The sequence below is a fragment of the Panthera tigris genome, chromosome B3 (assembly GCF_018350195.1).
Source record: "Panthera tigris isolate Pti1 chromosome B3, P.tigris_Pti1_mat1.1, whole genome shotgun sequence".
Taxonomy (NCBI): domain Eukaryota; kingdom Metazoa; phylum Chordata; class Mammalia; order Carnivora; family Felidae; genus Panthera; species Panthera tigris.
In genome coordinates this window covers 31,317,452-31,342,116 of record NC_056665.1, presented here as the reverse complement: position 1 = coordinate 31,342,116, position 24,665 = coordinate 31,317,452, and the positions used below count along the sequence as shown (strand labels likewise).

The window sequence follows — 24,665 nt, the reverse complement described above, 5'->3', positions numbered from 1 at the left end:
TTTCAGTTCAAACTCATTTCCCTTTTATTAAAGTCCAAGTTATCATTACATGGTTTGGTACTCAATAAAGGAAAACTTGTTCAAATAAGGTAATATGTTATCATCAGTATTTCCAGGTGATTGTTTACAATCAAGTAGCATTATGAATAAATCCTTGAGAAGCCCATCTGTAAGAGAAAACAGGAAGAATTAGCTAGAAAAATAAAGGAAGCATAGAAATCTTACTAAAAATAACCTTTTTTAAAAAAGTTTTTTATTTAAGTAACCTCTACACCCAACACAGGGCTGAAACTTATGACTGAGATCAAGAGTTGCGGGGCACCTGGGTGGCTCAGTCGGTTAAGCATCCAACTTCGGCTCAGGTCATGATCTCATGGTTCATGGGTTCGAGCTCCACATCGGGCTCTGTGCTGACAGCTCAGAGTCTGGAGCCTGCTTTGGATTCTGTCTTCCTCTCTCTCTTGCCCCTCCCCCACTCATGCTTGGTTTCTCTCTCTCAAAAATAAATAAAACCTAAAAAAAAAAAGTTGTATGCTCTTCCAACTGAGCCAGTCAGGTGCCCTAAAATTAACCTTCTTTAGAGCACAGGTCCAGGGAAATCACTGTCTCTGTGTAGCCTTTTCTGTTCTTACTTACTCCGCCTATACCCAACTCACAAGGGACTGGCTCTGGCCTTTTTGTTGTTTACACACCTAGTACTTACTGGGGTAGTCCTCTTTTCCAGTCAGAAAAATGCTAGGGAATTGCCTTTCAAAAAAATTTTTAGGGGCACCTGGGTGGCTCAGTCATTTAACCCCTGACTTTGGCTCAGGTCATAATCTCACAGTTCCTGAGCTTAAGCCCTGCATCGGTCTCTCTGCTGTCAGCACAGAACCCGCTTTGGATCCTCTGTCCCCCTCGCTCTCTGCCCCTCCCCCGCAGGAGTGTGTGTGCTCTCTCTCACTCTTTCAAAAATAAATAAAACATTAAAAAATAATAATAATAAAAATACTAAACAAATTTTTTAAAAAATATATTAAAAAAGAAAGAATATCATCACAGCTGGAATATATCCTATATAATAACAAAGATCTTCTAAACTCCTTGGAATACTACTTGATAAAATAAAAATTAAGCTAAAGTGTTTAGACAACCTTATAAGAGTCCATTACGTAATATGAACAACAGACAAGAGCTTCAAAAATGTAAGTAGGAAATATTCTATTCCGAATGCCTCATTTTCTCATAGAAATCATTAGTACACACATTAAAAACATTTCCATTTATTACAAAGATGAGCTATCTGAGTTTAGGAGGGAGGGGGAAGGAGGAGGAGGAGGAGGAAGAAGAAGGGGAAGGAGGAGGAGGAGGAAGAAGAGGAGGAGGCGGAGGAGGAGGAAGCGCTGGTGGTGGTGGTAGTGGTGTTAGTGGTGGTGGTGGTGGTGGTGGTGGTGGTGATAGTAGTAGTTAGTAGTGGCAGTAGTAGTAGTATGGGAGTGGACAAAGATAAAATTAAGACTCCTGCTCTAAAACGTTTAACCGGGCTCAAGGGATCTTTATCTTTTGAGGGATCTGACATTAGCTCCTTCAATAATTCTGGGTGCACTTTTTGCTTTCTCTTCTTAAAGTAGGCTCCATGCCCAACATGGGGCTTGAACTCATGACTGTGAGATTAAGAACTGTATGCTCCATCGACTGAGCCAGGTGGGGATCCCTTGGGTGCACTTTTATAAGACATTTTAGTTCCACTATTTTAAAAATAAATGTCTTAGGAAGCAAATTCTCTATTTAAGCCTCATTGTTTACCTCTGAGGAATGAATATGGCCTTAGTAAATGCCTAAACAGGATGTGCAGCATAGTAAGAGCAATGGACTCTGGAGCTGGACTGCCTAGGTTTAAGTGTGAGTTCTAGTACTAGCTGTATGACTTTGGAGAAGGTGTCTCAGTTTCCTCATCAGTAAAATAGGAAAAGGAGAATAATTCTAATGATAGTTCTACCTCGGGGCGCCTGGGTGATTCAGTTGGTTAAGCGTCAGACTTCGGCTCAGGTCATGATCTCACGGTTTGTGAGTTCAAGCCCCGTGTCAGGCTCTGTGCTGACAGCTCAGAGCCTGGAGCCTGCTTCGGATTCTGTGTCTCCTTCTCTCTCTGCCCCTCCCCCGCTTGTGCTCTATCTCTCTCTCTCAAAAAATAAAAATAAATAAATGATAGTACTGTCTCATGGGACAGTTTATGAAGATTAAATGAGTTAATATTGGGGCACCTCCATGACTTATCAGTAAAGTGTCTGACTCTTGATCTTAGCTCAGGACTTGATCTGAGTCATGGGAGCCCTGCATTGGGCTTCACTACTTAAAAAAAGAAAAGAAGAAAAAGAATTAATATTTATAGAGCACTTAAAACAGCACCTGACATAGTAAGAGTTATATACACTATGTATGTTTTTTTTTTTTTTTAATTTTTTTTTTCAACGTTTTTTTATTTATTTTTGGGACAGAGAGAGACAGAGCATGAACGGGGGAGGGGCAGAGAGAGAGGGAGACACAGAATCGGAAGCAGGCTCCAGGCTCCAAGCCATCAGCCCAGAGCCTGACGCGGGACTCGAACTCACGGACCGCGAGATCTTGACCTGGCTGAAGTCGGACGCTTAACCGACTGCGCCACCCAGGCGCCCCTACACTATGTATGTTTATTAAATAAAATAAAATTGAGTTCCTGCTTTACAAAATCCTTTGCAAAACAAAAGATTTTCTGCACACTCCTCACTACCTAGACAATCTTGTGGCTGTTTTTATTACCTGCCTTCCCACAGAGAACAAGGTATCAAATAAGTTTTTTTTTTAATGTTTATTTTTGAGAGAGAGAGAAAGAGAGAGAGCGTGAGTGGGGGAGGTGTAGAGACAAAGGGAGACACAGAATCTGAAGCAGGTTCCAGGCTCTGAGCTGTCAGCACAGAGCCTGATGCGGGGCTCAAACCCACAGAGTGTGAGATCATGACCTGAGCCGAAGTTGGATGCTTACCGACTGAGCCACCCACACGCCCCATCAAATAAGGTTTTTTATCAGTGAATATTTACTTGACTATTAAATTCTAACTTAACAAAAACAAATGCATCAAATTAATAAAACTCTGTCGTTAAAAATAAACAGATGTACAAAAACATGTGTAACAAATACCTTATATGCAGTGGATTACCTTTAGTTTAGGGGAGGTAAAAGGGCTGGAATTAGGGAAGGGTGCAGAGAGGGTTTCAACTCTGTGAAACCAGTCATTTCTTAGAGGGAAAATGAAGCAACTATGGCAAAATAATAATATCTGAAAGATCTGGGTGTGATTACATTTACTGTATATGCTATTCTTTCTTTTTTAATGTTGATTTATTTTGTGAGAGAGAGAGTGCGCACGCATGAGTGGGAGAGAGAGGAAGAGAGAGAATTCCAAGCAGGCTCTGTGCTGTCAGCAAATAGCCTGAGGCAGGGCTTGATCCCACGAACCATGAGATCGTGACCTGAGCCAAAATCAAGAGTCAGCCACTTAAATGACTGAGCTACCCAGGCACCCCATATGCTATTCTTTACGTTTGAAATATTTTATATGGATTTTTAATTAGAGGCGTCTTCTTGCCATTACAACAGTAAAAGAACAATTATAACAACTAAAAATGACAATTCTAGCTCCTTAAACCTATCATTAGTACTCTCTAAATCTCTATGTTCATGGCCTCTAAGGAGGCCATTAAAAAGGTCTTACTCTGAGAACACTGAAATGTCATTGACTCCCCCTTCCTGGATTCATTTCCTGCCTTTATTCAGCGGTGTGTGGCTTACCCATGGGGTTTACACTTTGTCAAGGCCCAGTTCCTCTGGAGTGGAGATTCCCAGTTCATTTAAAGTTGGTCTAAGTTCCTGGATGACATAGGGGTAGATTTCCTTATGAGGTCCTGCTTTGTCCTGATGGCAAAGAAAATATTCACATTTAGCTCTCTGAAAAGCTGTTTCTATTAAAAAAATGAACTTGAGAATGCTTTTAATCACGTATGCAGAGGCTAATAGCAGAGAATACAAGTCACATACTTTTAACTTATTAGTCCAACAAGCTATGTAGGCGCTATTCAAGGTAGGCTTTAAAGCACCTTGAGAAAAACTAAGACCATTAGACTAAATCCAGAAACAAAACAAAATAAAACATAACATTTTAAAGCCTGGATAAAGCCTTGAGTTACAAGAAAAGGTGGTGATGACAGAATTTTGTAAAGGTAATTAAACATGCCCAGCAGGCTACAGGAATAATTAAGTTAACACAAGAAAAAGTTTTTAAATTTGCCTCCAATTTGAGACCTTAACTAAATTAAGTACTGGTGCTGAATGGATTGATAGCCTACAGAACCCTTAATTATTTTACCCATTGTAGATAAAGTAATGTCACACTTTCCCTCTTACAGACTTGAAAAGACTACCGATTTCCAGGGCAAAAGAGTTTTGACAAATACTCACCATAATATATAATTATACCTGTATTTTCACAAAGTTCCTCAAGGACAAATATTAAAAAGTCAAATGAACTAAGACAATAACAAGCTGTTATTCTTCTGCCTTTAACAAATTCTAGGTCTCCTTAATTGTATTTTTTTAAATTATAAAATTCTTGTTTAAAATGTAATCATTTGATCATATGTATCAAATGAGCTATGTATGAGATCACACCACAAAAATTGAAGTTTCTTCAATTAATATACTATGAATGTTTAATGTTAAATACATTTCCACACTATTAATAGATAACCTCTTGAAAAGTCTCATCTTAAGAAACCACTAATATTTAACTTCATATCACAAATAGAACAAAGATAAACTATAGTTAAACTTTTGTACATCCTTAATTATTTCCTTAAGATAAATTCTCAAATGCTGAACAAATGGGTATCAAGCACAATTTCTAAAACCTTGCATAAATTTTGCCAAACTGCCCCCCAGAAAGACTGTTAGTTGCAACCTACATTTCCTCTAGCTATATCAGAACTAATTTTAGGTTATTTCAACAAATTCAAAAACACATAATATGCTGATACTTAACAACAGCCCACCCACTTCCAGAACAACTTTATTTAGCATTGTTACTTCACTGACCTTAACAACCTCTAGGATGCGAACTGCACTAGCAAAATCATTTAACCGTCTGCATGCCCGCAAAGCAGCATCAATGATTTTAGGTTCTGGAACCAGATCATAGCCAACAAGCGTGTTCATTCCTGTCAAATTAAAAACAAGAGCCGTATCAACCTGAGATATCCTCATAGAAATTACAATATACTTACTTATATTTTTACTGAGTCAAAGACACATGATCTTGTCTGTTTGGCCTCTATTCTTTTATCTATAAAAATAAGAGAATCTAGGGGTGCCTGGGTGGCTCATTGGGTTGAGCATCCAACTCTTGATTTTGGCTCAGGTCATGATCTCACGGTTTGTGAGTTTGAGCTCCGCTTCAGGCTCTGTGCTAACAGCTCAGAGTCTACTTGTGGTTCTGTCCCCTCCTCTCTCTCTCTCAAAAAAAAAAAAAAAAAAAAGAAAAAAAGAGAACCTACCTTTAACAAATTCTAGATAGTAAGACCACAGTGGATCTTCCACAGTGAAAGAACTATGCAATAGCATGCAGATTATAGAAAAAAACAAAAAACAACCAAAAACCAAGAGTCTTCTTACATGCAAATATAATTTTCATAATTAGCTGGTTTCTCTTCAAACAAGAGGGTCATTTTTTCTTTAATTATTTATTTTGAGAGAGAGCTAGGGAAAGAGAGAATCCCAAGTAGGCTCTGCAGTGTCAGCACAGAGCCAAACGGCAGCTCAATCTCACGAACAGACGCCCCAAGAGTCATTTTCAACTCATATCCTTAACTCTTACAAAGTGTATGTACTTTTGTTGCTTTAAGATAGATTTGGTTGGAAAATAATCTAAAAACAACCAGAAAAATGCTTAGGGAGAGTTAATGAAGCTCAAATGAGGACATTAAGTAGATACAGAGAAACATTAGTGCACATTCAACCAGAAAATGACTGGGCATAATTACTTTCAGCTTTGCACAAAATGACACATAATAAAATTTAAGATTCTCTTAATGGGAGTGCAGAATTGCTGTTCTTTTCATTACTGCTACTCAAGATTATTCAGTAAGGATTTTCCTGGTTGCAGCAAAATAAGGATTATTATTCCTGTGGATAAATGTGAATCACTTACGTTTCTCGCTTTTAATTATTTTGAAATACGTAAACAAAAGACACAGTGACTACAATGGTAGAATATAGTCACGGAGGGGCACCTGGGTGGCTCAGTCAATTAAACATGTGATTTCAGCTCAGGTCATGATTTCACGGTTCCTGAGTTCAAGTCCTGTATTGGGTGAGCCCTGCTTCAGGTGAGCATGAGCCCCATTTCGGATGAGCCCTGTATCGGATGAGCCCCACTTCTCTCTCTCCCCTCTCTGCTCTTCTCTCACTTAAGCGTGCTCTCTCTCTCTCTCAAAAACAAAAAGAGGGGCGCCTGGGTGGCTCAGTCGGTTAAGCGTCCGACTTCGGCTCAGGTCATGATCTCACAGTCCGTGAGTTCAAGCCCCGCGTCGGGCTCTGTGCTGACGGCTCAGAGCCTGGAGCTTGTTTCAGATTCTGTGTCTCCCTCTCTCTCTGATCCTCCCCCGTTCATGCTCTGTCTCTCTCTGTCTCAAAAATAAATAAACATTAAAAAAACAAAAAACAAAAAAGAAAAAAAAGAATATGGTCACAGAGACTGAACTAAATTACCTACTCTTAAAATTACTTAGCTACCTATTAGACTAGTTATCATTAATGTTACCTGCTCGTGTTCAGTACACATCTACAATTAGGAAAAACAAGTTCTAGCTTACTTAGACTGAACACAAGAGACAAATCATAACTTAGAATGAAAATAACAAAAAACCCAAACTATTACCGAGATGGGAGGAGAACCAAATAACTACTTCCTTAAATTATCTATAAAGGACAAAAGTGTTAACTCTTGTTCACATTGACCTATCATTTAACAGTGACTTTCAATCAGGGGTGATTTTGTCTCCCAGCAGACAGTTGCCAAGGATGCTGCAAAACATCCTATAATGCGAAGGATAGCCCTTGCAGCAAAGAATTATCTGGCCCCAAAAGTCATAAACTTTCCCAACTGAAAGCTGCATGATAATACCTATGCTTACATGATGCATATTTTCCAAATAGTTGTTTTCAACAGAGTAGTCAAACACTACGAACTATTTCCCAATTCTATGCCAAAGTAGACAAATATGCCTATGTTCCAATTACCTTTACGCAATTCCCAGGCGTCAATATCTGGCTTGTTGAAGTATGTCACCCAGCGAGCATCAAACTCCTCATCTGTTTCATGTGACCCATGGGAGTAGCAGCGAACTGACTGGACAGCTGCAATGAAAAAAGAGCAATGAGTTCAATGTTCAGAAAGAAACACTACTTGATGTATCCTGTTAATACACTGGGGTTTTTTTTGTTGTTGTTGGTTTTCTTTTTTAAATTGTGTTGAAATATATACAACAAATTTACCATTTTAACCACTTTTAAGTGCACAGTTCAGTGGTGTTAAATATATTCAATGCATTAAATTCTGAATCAAGTATATACATTATGGTAGGAAAATTACTCAGCAGGTCAAATGAAACAAATCTTCTATACTGATACGATGGGGCATTTGGGTGGCTCAGTCAGTTAAGCATCTGACTTTGGCTCAGGTCATGATCTCTAGGTTCTCAAGTTCAAGCCCCATATCGGGCTCTGTTGTCAGTACAGAACCTGCTTTAGATCCTGTCTCCCCCTTTCTCTACCCCTCCCCTGCTTGCGTGCTTGCTCTCTCTCTCAAAAATAAACATTTGGAAAAAATTTTATATATTGATATGAAAAAAATCTTTTCCCTGGGGCACCTGGGTGGCTCAGTCGGTTGAGCGTCCGACTTCGGCTCAGGTCATGATCTCGCGGTCCGTGGGTTCGAGCCCCGCGTCGGGCTCTGTGCTGACAGCTCAGAGCCTGGAGCCTGTTTCAGATTCTGTGTCCCTCTCTCTGACCCTCCCCCATTCATGTTCTGTCTCTGTCTCAAAAATAAATAAACGTTAAAAAAATTTTAAACAAAAAAAAAAAAGAAAAAGAAAAAATCTTTTCCCTCTAATGTGTAATGCTGGCTTCAAATTGCTAAAAGTGGTTCTTTGGAAGAAAAAACTATTTTGTGTTTATTTATTTATTGGGGGGGGGGGAGAGGGAGGGAGGGAGGGAGGGAGAGAGAGAGAGAGAGAGAGAGAGAGAGAGACAGTAAGATCAGGAGAGGGGACAGAGAGAGAATCCCAAGTGGGCTCTGCACTGTCAGCAATGCAGGGCTCGAACTTACAAACTGTGAGATCACACACGACCTGAACTGAGATCAAGAGTCAGATGCTTAACCACCCAGGCACCCCAGGAAAAACTATTTCTTTATACCCTTCCACAATGTCTGAATTTTTATGATAAGCACAGTATTAATTCCTAATTTTAAAAAATGCCCATTCCAATTCTCTCTTTTTTTTAAAATTTATTTATATATAGAGAGAAAGTACGAGTGCAACCAGGAGAGGGGCAGAGAAAGAATCCAAGCAGGCTCCATGCTGTCAATGCAGAGCACGATGCAGGGCTCGACCATGACCTGGGCCGAAATCAAGAGTCAGATGTTTATTAACTGAAGTGGGGCTTGATCTCACAAACCGTGAGATCATGACCTGAGCTCAAAGAGTTGGATGCTTAACAGACTAAGCCACCCAGGCACCCCAAATGTAAGGAATATCTTGGACATTTTTTTTAAAAAGTAAACTCTGTGCCCAATATGTCGTTTGAACTCACAACCCCAAGTCACATGCTCTATGGAGTGTACCAGCCAGAGGCCCCTATTCCTATACATCCTTAATGCAATAAATGGCAGGAGAAAGCAGAGAAAAATAAAAGAAAACAGAAAAAGATGAAGATATGAACGACTAGCTAGTTCTGGAGATGGGACTGTCACTGCTATATCAAGTGAAAAGATTCTCACTTAAATTACCATTTGAGCCTATAGCAAAATACTTGCCATTAGTCACAGGGGACCACAGCACAAGTTCCAATCTTCCCAGAGACCTAAATATCTCCATTATCCAAGCCCAGAATGAAGTAGGACATGTATATAAATGGGCTGGAATTGGCCATGCTTTAACTTCTATGACAAGAAAAAATAATGTATCTCTAGACCTAAATATATTTGATAAGTGCAAACATTTCATCATCAAAAGTATGTGGACACTTAATAACTCTTACAGTACTAATATTCACATTTAATATATCAGAATGTATAGGTCACAACAATCCTCTAACCCACTGTTATCAAAAATTTAGAAGCTATCTTTTTCAAAAACTAAAATTATCCTTAGCTGAATGCTTAAAGCACAAGTATAAAATGTTACAACCACTTTGGAAGACAAGTTAAATACACTCACCATACCACCTAGTAAATCTATTTCTAAGTACTTACTCAAGACAAATGAAATATATCTATTCCTTCCCCAGAGGTAATTATTACAAGTACCTTTCCAACCACCCAGAAGTGTTTCATGATAATCAATTCCTTTTGCTCACTGCTGGGCATGATTTCACTAGATGGCTGGCAGCTTTGTTTTGTTTTCTAACAAAAGAAAAAGATGATCAGCAACTACACATCCTAGTCAAGGAGAACAATGGATCACCTTCAATAATTTGTTCACCATCCTTCTGGAAGTCCCAAATTACAAACTGGTTGTATTCCCAAAAAACTTTATGGGTAACAACTATTTAAAATACCAAACACACACTGCGAACATACATCCCCCTTCTAGCATGGCAAAATCAGGTTCTCCCACATGGTTTAAATTGTATTCCTCTCGAAGTAAAAATAAATAAATAAATAAATAAATAATAAACTGTATTCCTAATTTCAGTAATGGGTAGGAGTAGGATCTATTCTCCTCACTGTGGACATGCCTATCATATGTTTAACGTTTTGATTTTTAAGTAAACTATATAGGCATTCTTTCCTTCCCCTACTAACCCAACTTTCATACAGCATTTCCACTTAGGTTTGAGGTTTGCAAGGCAAAGTATTTTGGAAAACAACTGTGCAGTGCTTTCATATAACCTGAAGGTTCCAGAGTAGGAAAAGAGAAGCATGTACCTGAAAACTGAGACATTTCTACAAACTCAGTCTAAAAAGGTATTTCTAACACTACTTTTTGGCATTCAGTTAAGCACACTATTTAAAAGAAAAAAAAAGGTAACATATTCAGAAAAATTAATCCCTTTAGTTTAAATTTAGTTAAATCAGATAGCTTTCCACTAATTACTAGTCAGCTTGGATAAAGCCCCCAAAATGGACATGTTGGTGGTGGTAATTCTAGGAGAAATGGAAAGAAAGGAATAATGGCAAAGGGCACTAGAACAAGCTCAAAGGTGGCGTTGCTGAGGTGCAAGGCTGAAGAACAGCATGGACTTTGGGACTCAAAGGCTGGAAATCTAGAAGTGTGGGAACAGTGCTGAAAAGAAGGTTGGAAAGTGATTAAAAATGCTACCTAGGGGCGCCTGGGTGGCTCAGTTGGTGAACCAATTGGACTTCGACTCAGATCATGATCTCATGGTTGTGGGATGGAGCCCTGAATTGGGCTCTGCACGGACAATGCAGAGCCTGCTTGGGATTCTCTCTCTGCCCCTCCCCTGCTAGTGCAGGTGCACACATTCTCTCTCCCCACCGCCCCCCCCAAATAAACTTAAAAAATAAACTTAAAAAATAAGTGCTACCTCAATTCAGCCCTATGCCAAGAAACTCACTTTCCTAAGTTATCAGTGTAGGGTTATAGGAGCTAGGGTTGTGTTAAGTTTTAAGGGTTGACTAAAAGAATCTAACCACTATTTAAAACATTTTAATTCAGCAGTTACTGGAAAACGATTGTTTCAAGTTGGAGGCTTCTGGAATTCAGGGTGCCATTTAACTAGAGCAAACTTGAAGCCCCTCAGGTTAACCCTTCCAGAGCTCTTTGAAGTATGCTCTCATTTGACCTTAAATAGTCCCAACCAAAATGTTAATCCTTTTGACTTTCATTTTATACAACCTGTTTGGTTTCATACTAATAACAAACCCTGATGTATAATTTGCAAAAATGAAATCCCCTATAATAAAGCAAAGATTATTAAGCATTTGTGCCAGGCAAGGTGCTAAGAGTTACATTATTTCATTTAAACCTCACAACTGCCAAATATCCTGATTTTAGAGATGAGGCAATTGAGTCTTTTTCCTTTAAAGTAGGATTCACGCCCAACGTAGAGCCAAAACTCACCACCTCGAGATCAAGAGTCAGAGATCAATAGTCAGTCATCCCCTGAGATCAAGAGTCTGAGTGCTCTACCCATTGAGCCAGCCAGGTGCGCCATGGCCAACTTGAGTCTTTATGTTAATTAACATGACCAAGGTCATGCAACTAGAAAGTAGCTAACATAAAAGTAACCAATAACACCTCCTTGTGGCAAATATTTAGGTTATCTATGGGAAAGACACCTAAAATAAAGATTTTTGTTTATAAATTATACTCAAGAGTGGGAATAGAATGCCTAGGAGAGAAACCAACATATCCAAACTTACTAAGATGAATCCCCTTAACCTAGTCTGCCAAAAATCTCTGCCTTTTCCCCAGCTTGCCACAAAATGCAGCAATTCTTGGGGCACCTGGGTGGCTGAGTTCCTTTAACTTCTGACCAGCTCAGGTTATGATCTCATGGTTTGTGGGTTTGAGCCCTACATCGGGCTCTCTGCTGTCAGTGCAGAGCCCGTTTTCAGATCCTCTGTCTCCCCACTGTCTGTCCCTTCCCCCTCTCAAAAATAAAAAATAAACGTTAAAAAAAAAAAGGTAGCAATCCTTTTCAAGAGGCCACAAGAAAACTCCCTAAAAGGTATCTATATGAAAAAATTGTAGTACTTTAACATTTAGGTAAGGAAAAAATTAAAAAAACGTAAAATCTGACAAACATCAGGATGGGCCAAAAATAACTATGGCTAAGAAACAGAAAACAGTTCCACCACTAATAAAAGAATCTGTTTTTCAAGTTGGGCCTCAATTTCCTCCTCTATAAGATAGTCTTCATAAAGTGCATGCCAGCCTTTCTGTCCTATTGTAAATGAGAGAAGATAAAGTCTAAATTGAATGAACAGAAATACATTTCCTAGGTTCTGAAGAGTCTAGTTAGAACACTCAAGAGTCAAGAGAACAACCTTATTAGTTTTGAGTTTGAGTTCATGTTAAATATGCATGCTTAGGGGCTAAATTTCATAATGCAGCACATACTATCATCATGGACCAAGATTAAAGTGCAGTTACACTAAGTAAAAGTACAGTGCTGGACACAAAATCTCCCCAAACACATAAGGGGAAGGCAAAATAAGAGACAGGAATTAGCAGCACAGCTCATACTCCTGCAATCAGACTTCCAATTGGAAGCACGGAATAAAGGTTCCCTTATGTTTGCAGAACACAGTATTCCTGAGTCTGTGGTACTCAATTTTCGAAAGAGTAATATTTTTTATTTTTTTATCTTCTTTAATTAAAAAATTGTTTAATATTTATTCATTTTTGAGAGAGAAAGAGAGCACAAGCAGGGGAGGGGCAGAGAGAGGGAGACACAGAATCCAAAGCAGGCTCCAGGCTCTGAGCTGTCAGCATTAGGGCCTGGCTCAAACCCACGGACCCTGAGATCATGACCTGAGCTGAAGTCGGACGTTTAACCCACTGAGCCACCAAGGCGCCCAGAAAGAGTAATATTCTTATCATAGGACCTATCAATATTCAGGCTCTCTTCCACAGCTCAAGAAGCAGCCATACATAACGATCCATCGTAAAAACGGAAGAATTAAAACGTAGCATAGCAGTCTCTAAAATGACAGGACGGTCAGTGAAGGTGACATACAAAGCTCTAACCGAGAAAGGTCTGATAAAAAAAAAGTATATTGTGTCCTACAAGTAAGCATATAGTGCTCGCAGAAGACACTGTGAGTGTCCATGCTGGGGTCTCCGGAAGGGCCACTCCTGCTCCTACACTGAGTGAGACGCGCCTAGCGGCTCAATGTCACCTTCGCCGAAGCGCTGTAGGCCAGCGGCGGACACTCCCAGTCAGATGGCTGCAGGGGTCAGCGCCAGGGAACGGTCACAGCCCAGGGACCGAAGGGGTCCAGTGGGCATGAGAGGTGCGCTGCGCCCCCTCACTGGGGCCCGCAGCAGGTCTACACCAGACTGGTCCGCGGTGCCCGCACCAGGAAGTCGCGCTGGGGGCGGGGGTAGGGGGCCTGGGGACCGCGTCTTCCAGTCCCCCACAACTGGAGGCCGCACAGAGAGCTGCCAACGGTCACCAGGTTCCGCCGCACGCCCGCAGAGCAGGGGCTAGGCCGCTGGGCGAGCCTGCCCTCGAGTGGCGGCGGGGACCCAGGTCACCGCAAGGACACGCGGGCGCGAACAGCGGCGGCGGGGGCCTTACCGGCGGCGGAGCCGGGACCCGGAGCTGGGTACAGGAGGCCTCGGGGGCTGGCACGGGGGGCTGCGGCTGCTGCTACAGCGCAACGGCGGAGAGCGGCGCCGAGCATGACGGCTATGGCGGCGCGCAGTCTAAGGCTGAAGGGAAGCCGGGTGTGAACTCGAGGGCAGCTCGGGAGCTCGTGGGGGCCGGACTCACGCACCGACGCACGGAGGGCGGAGCGTGAGGTCCCGCCCACTGCGCCGCTCGCGCCTTGGCGGGAGGGCGGGGTATCACGAGGATGTTGGGAGGCTACGGCGGCGCGCTAAGGACAAACCATTTCCAACGCTGTGCCCTGTCCCGCGCTGCCGCGTTTCTGTTTGCAGCGGCCTTCCAGGAGCCAGGATGTAAGGAAGGTGAGCGGTGGGCAGTAGATGGTATCCTGATTCAAGTCCGCTCAGGAAGCGATTTCATCACGTCAAGATGGGAACAATAAGGGGCTCCTGGCCTTCTTAGTCAGTCGAGCGTGAGCCTCAGGGTCGTGAGTTTGAGCCCCACTTTGGTCTTAGGGATTACTTAAGGAAAAAAAAAAAGGAACCGATAACGATAATAACATTGTCAAGTTGTAATAAAAAGACCTTCTTTGTTTAACGTCCCCGTTTGAGCCTAAAATAAGAGAATGGGAACAAACACAACTGCTTACATATAAGGGATCTTATTAGTAACTATTCTTATATCACAAACCCGCAAGCATTAAAAAATGAGTTCAGCCACTTCACTACAGATTAAGAAATAAGCTCAGAAAGTAGGTTGTTTGCTGGCAATCAAGGCTCTCAAATCCCCAGTTCTGAGGACTTAACCTGGGTGTTTGTTGCGTACCGACTTACGATTTCAAATCCATGTTTTGAAAGTTTGTTTTAGACAAAGTTGTTTGCGGTTTCAATCTGCTTAGAATAATTTATTTTGTTGAAATTTCTTTGAAGTTGGATATTAAGACTTTTTTTTAATGTTTATTTTGAGAGAGATGGGGCGGGGGCAGAGAGAGAGATACAAGATCCTAGTGGGCTCTGCACTTAGAGCAGAAAGCTGGATATGGGGCTTGAGCTCATGAACCATGAGATCATGACCTGAGCTGAAGGCAGATGCTTAACTGACTGAGCCACCCAGGCGCCCCAGATATTAAGACTTTGGAATGAACAATGGCACCTGGAGCGGAGGGGACCCTTAGGTCATTGGCAGCACGGTGAGGGCATGATGGACTTTTAAACTCTGAATATAAAGAATTTGTGAGGGGGCGCCTGGGTGGCTTAGTTGGTTAAGCGTCCAACTTCGGGCTCAGGTCATGATCTCACGGTTTCTGAGTTCAAGGCCTGCATCGGGGTTCCACGCTGACAGTGCATAATCTGCTTGGGATTCTCTCTCTGCCTCTTTCTTGCTGCCCCTCCTCCACTTGAGTGCTCTCACTCTCTCTCCTTCTCAAAATAATAAACTTTAAAAAAAAAAAAAAATCTGTGAGGACTTACCAGAGTGTCTGAACAACACTACCCTTTGTTGTTCTCGGAAGAACTTGAGACACTTGCTTCTGCCGTGGCCAGGCTGGCTGCTCTTGGCTGGCAGTGGTATTAAAGCACACAGCAGTTTTAGGTAGATAAGGGACATCTGTTCCTGCCTTGGCAAGGCCACTCCTTGTAGGCAGTGTCACAAGCCATGTAATTGTCCCTGGAGTAGTAACCTTTAGAGCAGCCTACCTTGCAGTGCCTCGGCCTGCTTACTATGTGCTCCAATAGTGAGGGATCTAGGCAGGCAGCTGATACCCAGCTTTTAGTTGGAAGGACAGACTCTACCAAGAAAGGTACACCTCAACTAAATATGGACTTTGTTTCTTTCATCTCCAGTTTGTCTGGAATAATAGTGTAATTAATCTGTCACTGGTTTGGAGTGTGTTATTTCTTATTGACTCTTTGGAAGACATTATCCTGTATGCTACTGGCTCATGAAATATTATTATTATATATTATAACTAACACTGAACCTGTGCTAAGTAAATTGTTGGCGAAGACTGTCCCAGTCTCTGAGCATGCCTCAAACAAAACAATATCTTTGGCCAGATGCCTGCCCCCAATCCCTACAAGTAGGGTTTCGACAGCAGACTGCTCTGAAAATGGGGTTGATTAAATTCCAAGGCTCTTAACATCTAATCTGGACTTATTAACTACATCCTGACATGGGATGTGGTCTGGGCCACTTCCCCAGGCCTGAATTACCGTGCCGCCACCCAGAGTCAATAAGACAGTCTCTTGGTATCCTTCACTCTCTATCCCTGGACTCACTGAGGAAAGAAAAGATGGACACTGAGGCTCCTCTTGCTCACTCTGGCCTTTTCTCCAGGGCAGAAGCATCTACCATTCTCTTTTCCCTCCCTAGCAGTGTGGTTTTAGGGGGTATGAACCTGGCTGGCAAAAGGATAAAAAAGCTTTTCTTTTCAAAACATCTGCCCTCACCTTCTCCCACCAGCCTAACCAAAGGATACTTGGAAAAGCTTGACCTCTTTGCGTTTTAATTCGTATTCTTCAAATCTCCAAGGGCTGGAAGCGCAGGATGAGGTCGGGACTCTCATAGTTAAGAAAGTCTTGGGCCCAACTGGTCTCTCTGCTGTCGGTCTCTCCACATATGGAGCACTGTTGTTTAATACAATTATGGTTATGATTTATTATGTGTCACTGCATCCTGCAAACTTTTTTTTATTTGTGTTTTAAAGTAAGCTGTACCCCCAATGTGGGGCGCAAACTCACTTTTTTGTTTTTTGGGTTTTTTTTTTGTTTTTTGTTTTTTTTTTTTTACATAGAGTCATTTTCTGGCTTCAGAACAATGTGTGATTAATTAACATCTTTATTTTTTATTTTTAAAAATTTTATTTATTTATTTATTCATTTATTTAAATTTACATCCAAGTTAGTTAGCATGTAGTGCAATAGTGATTTCAGGAGTAGATTCCAGTGATTTATCCCCTATGTATAACACCCAGTGCTCACCCCAGCAAGTGTCTTCCTTAACGCCCCTTACCCATTTTAGCCCATCACCCTCCCCACAACCCCTTAGCAACCCTTAGTTTGTTCTCTATATTTAAGAGTCTCTTATGTTTTGTCCCCCTCCTTGTTTTTATATTATTTTTGCTTCCCTTCCCTTATGTTCATCTATTTTGTATCTTAGATTCCTCATATGAGTGAAGTCATGTGATATTTGTCTTTCTCTGACTAATTTCGCTTAACCTAATACCTGCTAGTTCTATCCACATAGTTGCAAATGGCAAGATTTAATTCTTTTTGATTGCTGAGTAATATTCCATTGTATATATATACACCACATCTTCTTTATCCATTCATCTGTTGATGGACATTTGGGCTCTTTCCATACTTTGGCTATTGTCGATAGCTCTGCTATAAACATTGGGGTGCATGTGCCCGTTTGAAACAGCACACCTGTATCCCTTGGATAAATACCTAATAGTGCAATTGCTGGGTGGTAGGGTAGTTCTATTTTTAATTTTTTGAGGAACCTCCATACTGTTTTCCAGAGTGGCTGCACCAGTTTGCATTCCCATCGAACTCAAGGTTCTGAGATCAAGAGTCCCACACTCTACTGACAGAGCCAGCCAGGCACTCCTGCAAACTATTATCCCATCTAAGTCTCCTAACAACCTTGTGAGACAAGTACTTGTCCCTATTTTATGGATAAAGGAATAGACTCAAAGGGCGCTTGGCCAAGAATCACACAGCTAATAAATAGTACTGCTTAGATTTGAGCCCAGGTTTGTCTGATTCTAGAAGTTGTGGATTTTTTTCACCCACCACCCCCGAAGGGAGGCTTTGATGGCTTCTCAGTGAATTCTGAAGCCCCTGCTACCTTGAGGACTGTTCTCAGCCCTCATCACCTATACTAGTTTTTTATTGATGCATAGCAATTTACCACAAACTAAGCAGCTTAAAACAATACCCATTTATTATTCCCCAGTTTCTGTAGGTCAGGAGTCCAGGCATGGCATGACTGGTGCTCTGCTCAGGGTCTCAGAAGACTGAAATCAAGATGTTAGTTAGGTCTGTGGTCTCATCTGGAGCTCAGAATCCTCTTCTGAGCTTGTTCAGGTGGTTAGTAGAATTCAATTCCTCACAGTTGTAGGACTGAGTGCCCCTGTTTTTTCTTGTTAACTGTTAGCATAGAACCACTCTCAGCTATGAGAGGCCACCCTCAGGGCCTTACTATGTGGCCTCTCCATAGGCCCTCTCACAGTACCACTGCTTATATCTTCAAGCCAGCAGGAGAGGGTCTCTAACACTTTACTCTCTTTTAAAGACCTCCTCTGATTAGGTCAGGCACATCCAGAGTAACCTCTTCTTTTAAGTCAAAGTAAATGGATTAGTAGCCTCATCTTGGAAATGATACCCCATCAACATTCACAGATTCCGCCCCAATTATACAAGGCATATACATCGGGGGGAGGGGGGAAGATTCTATTCAGCCTACCACATCACTTGATGGGGGCTGCTTGTTCCCAAGTTTGCCTCCAGCTATGTTCCCAGGCCCCCAGTCCATTCTGCTGCTACTGGTGGGTGCTCCTTCCCAGAGAGGTTGAGGCCAGACATCCTGGCTCTTGCTCAAGCCATCAGTCTTTTGTCTCTTACTACCATCATCTGCCCTGAATCCTTTTCTGCCCCTCTGGAGAAGCAGCTGCTGGACTTCTGTTGCCTCAAGGGTGTCAGTCACCAGCCTGTCAGCTTCCTGCTGCAGCCCAGAGCCTTCATCCTGGAAGAGCTGTGATAAGGCACTTCCGATGTGTGCAGAGAAGGGGGGATGAGGCGATTGAGGAGTTTGTGAGGATAGAGGCAGTGTTCCACCATGTGAATGTCTAGAAAAGGGAAGATCACAGTCCAGAAGAGCTCTTATTTTCTCTGATGGGAATGAAGCATGTACTGGAAAAAGAAATGAATGCTGCCTTTCAAGGCTGGAAATCACCCTTGTGGCCATTAGTCTCACCGATTGCACATTGTTTCCATTTCCTTGGGTCCTTCTTGAGCACCTCCAGTGATGAGGATCTCACTACTAGGGGGCTGGGGATGAACAAGGGAAGGTACCTGAGACCGTGACATTCTTGCTGCTATTGAATTATAGCTCTGCCACATGCCCTTAGACAAGTTACTTCAACTTCTTGAACCATAGCTTCCTCATCTATAAAATGGGAATAATAATGGAACCTACCTAATAGATTGGGAAGATTACATAAGATAATGCATGTGAAACACTGTCCTGGCTGGCGCCCAATAAGGGCTCAATAAATGGCAACTAGAAAAAGTATTTTCCTATTGTAAAATTATAGTTCTTTTCCCAGGGCAGGGCAGGTTGTGATACGGGTAACAAGACATGGAGGTGATATGGACAAATACACCACCGTGGTCACCTGAGAATCAGGGAGAAGGGGTAGCAGAAGGAAATAGCCTTCAAAGGTAATCCTGTGGGGCTGCCATTAGGAGGTTTTAATGGCAACTTTTCACAATGTAGTTACTTATTTCTATTATGTAATTTCCTAAAATATTACTTTAAAATTTTTTAATGGTTATTTATTTATTTTTGAGAGAGAGGGAGAGCACAAATCGGGGAGGGACAGAGAGAGAAAGGGAGACACAGGATCCAAAGCAGGCTCCAAGCTCTGAGCTGTCAGCCCAGAGCCCAACGTGGGGCTCGAACCCACAAACCACGAGATTATGACCTGAACCAAAGTCCAACGCTTAACTGACTGAGCCATCCAGGTGCCCCCTAAAACATTACTTTTATAATCAGATGTAATTTTTATTGAGATATAACTTATATACCATAAGAACCACCCCCCCTTATTTATTTATTTATTTATTTATTTATTTATTTATTTATTTATTTTGAGAGAGACAGAGAAAGCATGAGTGGGGAAGGGGCAGAGAGAGAGGGAGGGAGGGAGAATCCCAAACAGGCTCTGTGAAGTCAGTGCACAGAACCTGATGCAGGGCTTGAACTCACAAAAGTGTGAGTTCATGACCTGAGCTGAAATCAAGAGTTGGATGCTTACCCAACTGAGCCACCCAGGCTCCCCAAGATCCACCCTTTTGAAGTGTACAGTTCAGTTGTAGTTTATTCACTATGTTGTGTTATCACTGTCACTAATTCCAGAACATTTTCATTACCCCCAAAAGAATCTCTCTACCCAGTGGCACCCACCAACCCCATCCTAAGCAACTACTAATCTACCTTCTGTCTCTGTGGATTTGCCTATTCTGGACATGTCATATAAATAGAATCAGACGCTATGTGGGTTTTTTGTGTCTGGGGTCTTTCACTTAGCATGATGTTTTCAAGGTTCATCCATGTTGTTTTTTTTTTTAATTTTTTTTTCAACGTTTTTTATTTATTTTTGGGACAGAGAGAGACAGAACATGAACGGGGGAGGGGCAGAGAGAGAGGGAGACACAGAATCGGAAACAGGCTCCAGGCTCCGAGCCATCAGCCCAGAGCCTGACGCGGGGCTCGAACTCAGCCCAGAGCCTGACGCGGGGCTCGAACTCACGGACCGCGAGATCGTGACCTGGCTGAAGTCGGACGCTCAACCGACTGCGCCACCCAGGCGCCCCAAGGTTCATCCATGTTGTAACATGAATCAGTACCTCATTCCTCAGTATCGCAGAATTATACTCCATTAGGTGGACATACCACATTTTGTTTACCCATTCATCAGTTTATGGACATTTGAGTTGTTTCTACCTTTTGGCGATTATAAATAAGACTGCTGTGGATATTGTGTACAAACATTGTGATGTTTTTGTATGGACATATATTTTCAATTCTTTTGGGTATACATCTAGTAGTATGATATGGGTCATGTGGTAACTCTGTGTTTAACTTTTTGAAGAATTACCAAATTGTTCCAAAGTAGCCTGTACTACTTTGCATTCCCGCCAGCAACGTATGCAGGTTTCCACTTTTTCTACATCCTTATAATTTATTTGTTTACAAAGAAAGATAAGTCTTTGTAGCTGTTTTAAATTTTTTTTTAATGTTTATTTTTGAGAGAGACAGAGACAGAATGCAAGTGGGTTGGGGCAGAGAGAGGGAGGCACAAAATCCACAGCAGGCTCCAGGCTCCAAGCTGTCAGCACAGAGCCCGACGTGGGGCTCGAACTCACGAGCTGTGAGATCAGGACCTGAGCTGAAGTTGGACGCTCAACCGACTGAGCCACCCAGGCGCCCCAGTCTTTGTAGCTGTTTGAGCTGGGCCCCACACCCTCAGTTTCCTTTTGGGAAACAGGGCCTAGGGCAGGGGAGCCCTGTGCTCTGAGTCCATTCATTACCTGCTCTTCAACAGGGATCTCCCTCCACCTCCCCGCTCCCTGAGCCTGGTCTCTCTTTTCCAGAACCACCTCTAGGGGGCAGCTCACAACAGTTCTTCAACAGTTAAGTTTCTCTCCCCAGAAAAGGGTTCAAACTGTGGCTGAATGTGAAGGGAAAGAAACAGGATTTAATTTCGTGTCTCTCCTACCAGTGAGTGCTGTTCTCTACATTTTAGCTCAGGGAATAGTCAACCCTGATTAACCATCAAAAATCATATGAAGATCTTATTACAATGCCTATTTCCAGGTCCTTTGTAGGAGATTCTGACCCTGTTGGTTTGGAGTTCAGCCCAGGCATTCTGTATTTTTTCAACAATTTCCTTAGGTGATTCTGATGATGAACCATGGTTGGGAAGCAAGGTATTATTATATCCTTTATCCCACAGCAATCTGGCCCATTTTGCAGAGGAGAAAGCTGAGGCTCAGTGAAGAATTAAGTTGCCCAAAATCACAGTCAACTTGACTTTCTCCAAAGCCTATGGTATGTTCTATATGACACTAGGCATTACATTTGCTAGCACAGGCCTGCAGAATAGAGATCCTCTCTCCACGCAGGACTGGGAATTCTGATAGCAAGGACCTTGGCAAACACCCTGCATTCCTCTTCCCTGTTTCCACTGGATATGGTGAGAATACCTATTGTGTTTGATTCCTAAGTCTGCTGTAACAAACTACCACAGACAGGGTGACTTGAAACAACAGAAATTTATTCTCTCATAGTTCTGGAAGCTAGAAGTCCAAAATCAAGTTGTCGGCAGGACCATGCTCTCTCTGAAGGATCCAGGGAAGAATCTTCCATGCATTTTTCTTAGCTTCTATTGTTTGCGGGCAATCCTCAGCATTCCTTGGCTTGCAGCTGTGTAACTCCAATCTTTGACTACGTCTTCAGATGTTGTTTTTCTCTCTGCATGTCTGTCTCTTTTTATAAGGACACCAGTCATATTGGATTAAGGACCCATCCTACTTCAGTATGACCCCTTCTTACATATTAATTACATCTGTAAGGACCCATTTCCAAATAGTCACATTCGCAGGTACCAGGATTAGGGCTTCAAAATATCTTTTGGGGGTGGCGGGGGAGACACACTTCAACCCACAATATCTATGATAATCAGCAGATGTCAAACAAAACCAGATATCCTTCAGATACTTGTATCCTTCAGATCCTTGTGGCTGCCTCAACACGAGACAGAGCATCACCTCTCTGTGCTCTGCCTGGAATTGCCAGACCAGTCCTACTCAGCTGGCTAACTCCTCTGGTTCTTGGGGAACCAGCTGCATCAGCACCTGTGGGTGCATTAAGCGCCCCTTCTCAGAGCTCCCACCTTCTCCCACTACCATTGCATTGTGTTATAACTTTCTTTTCTTTCTTTCCACTAACTGGGACGTCCTCGAGGCAGGAATAATGTCTGATTTTACTGTGATTCTTTCCCCTAGCCCCCTGCCCTAGCCCCACCCTGTGCCTAGACTGGGATCTGGTACAACAATAATGAAGTCCCTTAATGCCCAGCTGGAGGTCCACTGCCCATTGACCACATGCTCCGTACTTGTATTATATACATTTATGTTCCCAAATGGATTTTGACTGTGTGACCTGACGATGTTGTGGATGTGAGACTTCACTGCCACCCCTAGCTCCAACTGCCCCAAGCCAGGGCCCAGGAAGCTCCTGGATAGAGGTCACTGTTGGAAAGATGGGGTCTTTCAGAGGAGCTTCTGCTCCCTCCGGTTCTGCCACAAGTCAGGGAGCCATCTCTGAAGTGCTCCTGTAGCCACTCCCCCCTTATTCCAGCACTTCTCAGGTTCCCACCTCAGTCTTGGGGGGGGGGTGTATATGCATATCTGTCACCTTCCTTTGGAGCCTGCTCCTGGGTCAGCAGGGCCAGAGGATCAGTAAGGCAGGGATGGGGTGCTCATGGGTGCTGGGTTCCACTGGCACCCATAAGCACCTATCAAAAGCTTGGGAACTGAATGTGCTGGGGTGGAGTGGGGGTGCAGAAAAGAAAGTGTTTCATTACTTGCTTTCTGGTATGGGGGGCAGCTCAGCCCACCATCAGGGCAGGTTAATGCCCTAAAGGTGGGGAAACAAGCCCCTCTCCCCATGCCACAGGATGAGTTTCTAGGCAGGAAAGGGACTTCGCTGATCCTTGCCATCAAAAAAAGAAAGCCTCTGCAGCCTCCCCTCCCGGACAAGCCTCTGCTTGCATAGTCTTGGTGACCTGGCAATCAGGACTTCAGATACTGGTTTTGGGAAGTTGGCCCTTTTCCAGAACCAAGACCAGTCTTCTGTAAGCTTCTACCATGCAGGGCCTCTTCCAAGTTTTATCATTTCCTTTAGAGGCACAAAGCCCAGGACCAGCCCAGGGCACCTTAGCTGGCAGGATAGTGCATTTTTTCCAGCTTTCTTGGACCACCTGTGAGAGGGTCAGACAAGTACACATAAACCCCTTGGCCTTTCCCAGGGACTCATCAAGAACAAGAAATTGGGGAGGGTAAACCGTGCCAGAGTCTAGATGACAGGGCTCACTGATCCAAAGCTCAAGGAGAAATATAGGTGGGGGACAACTCCCTGAAGAGCCCCTCCTCTCAGCTGCAGAAACTCACCTCTTGTCACCGGAAGAATTTATTCAGGATTCTGCCAGCGAAGTGACTTACATTCTCCCCATCTCTTTTCCAGAGGTGGTGTTGAGTTGCACGTGGTAGGGTCTGTTTCTGAGATCCTGGAGCTCTGTGCCGCCCCCACCCTCACCTGCTAGAGTCCTTCTGTACACAGCACCCCACCCCCCACCCAACTATGAGTTGGGCAGAATGGCTTATGAGGCTGTTATCTCTCAACAGACAGCTGTGCAGGGCTGGAGGCAGCAGCTTATCAGGGAGCCTGCAGTGATTCACAGCCCAAGTTCCAGCTTCTCTGCTGAATAGTAATTTCCAGCAGTGGATTTGTGCTCATTCTTTCTCCTCACCCTCACTCCTCCCCCTCTCCCAAGGGTGTGCTGTCCTTTCTGAGAGAGAGAGCAGTGAAGGGGAGATCCTACCGATGGCGATGAGGGGTTTTGTGCCAGCTTTCTGGATAAGGCTGTCAATTGGCAGGAGGCTGCGGGTTTAGGGAACCCAGTGGGGTATGCTTCCCTTGGCAGTGACCCTCAGGAGAGTTCATTGGTGCTTGCCTTCCTCCCCTTCTCAGAAAAGCAATGTGGTAATGCATCAACCCTCAGAGGTAATGCATCAAGGGACAAAGGCCCCCTTCTGGCCACAGGCCCCTGAGGCTAGAGCCAGCCAGGGAAGGCTGGGAGAGGGAGAAGCCAGAAACTGGACAATGTACCTCTTGCTCCATTTTGAGGCGATCCAGTCTCTGTGCCTGAGCCTGAAGACTCCAAAGGCCAAGGACTCCAGGCTGGTGGGGACTGAGACACAGGGGGGCAGGCCAAAACAGCCTCCACCTAGGTTAAGTGATAAGGAAAAAACCTGGGGCCAGAGCCATTTTTTGTTTTTGTTTTATTGGAAGCAGGACTCCAGCTGTGAGATTCAGGGAGTAGGCATAGACTCCTGTGCTGGGTCTCTCCCTCTGGGCCAGTGGGGAAGGTGGGGGGGGTGTTAAAAGAGCTAGAGTCCATCCATGGAGGCACTCCTGCAGTATGATCTCAGGATGCTCCTTAAGAGCAGGGTAAGGAAAACTAGAAGGGAGTGGTGTCCCAGGGGACAGTGCAGAATACACTCCTCCC

At 43.2% G+C, this 24,665-nt stretch overlaps 1 protein-coding gene across 1 annotated transcript; it reads right to left on the bottom strand.

Annotated features, from left to right (window-relative positions):
* On the bottom strand, nucleotides 1–13,773 carry LOC102972662 (cytochrome c oxidase subunit 5A, mitochondrial). The gene is made up of 5 exons (XM_042988369.1): nucleotides 13,559–13,773; nucleotides 7,310–7,426; nucleotides 5,108–5,229; nucleotides 3,809–3,931; nucleotides 1–167 (listed from the first exon to the last, which is right to left on the bottom strand). Exons 1-4 carry the CDS (start codon nucleotides 13,662–13,664, stop codon nucleotides 3,818–3,820), a joined length of 459 nt encoding a protein of 152 aa, XP_042844303.1. The 5' UTR covers nucleotides 13,665–13,773; the 3' UTR covers nucleotides 1–167; nucleotides 3,809–3,817.
* Nucleotides 13,774–24,665: the final 10,892 nt, after the last annotated feature.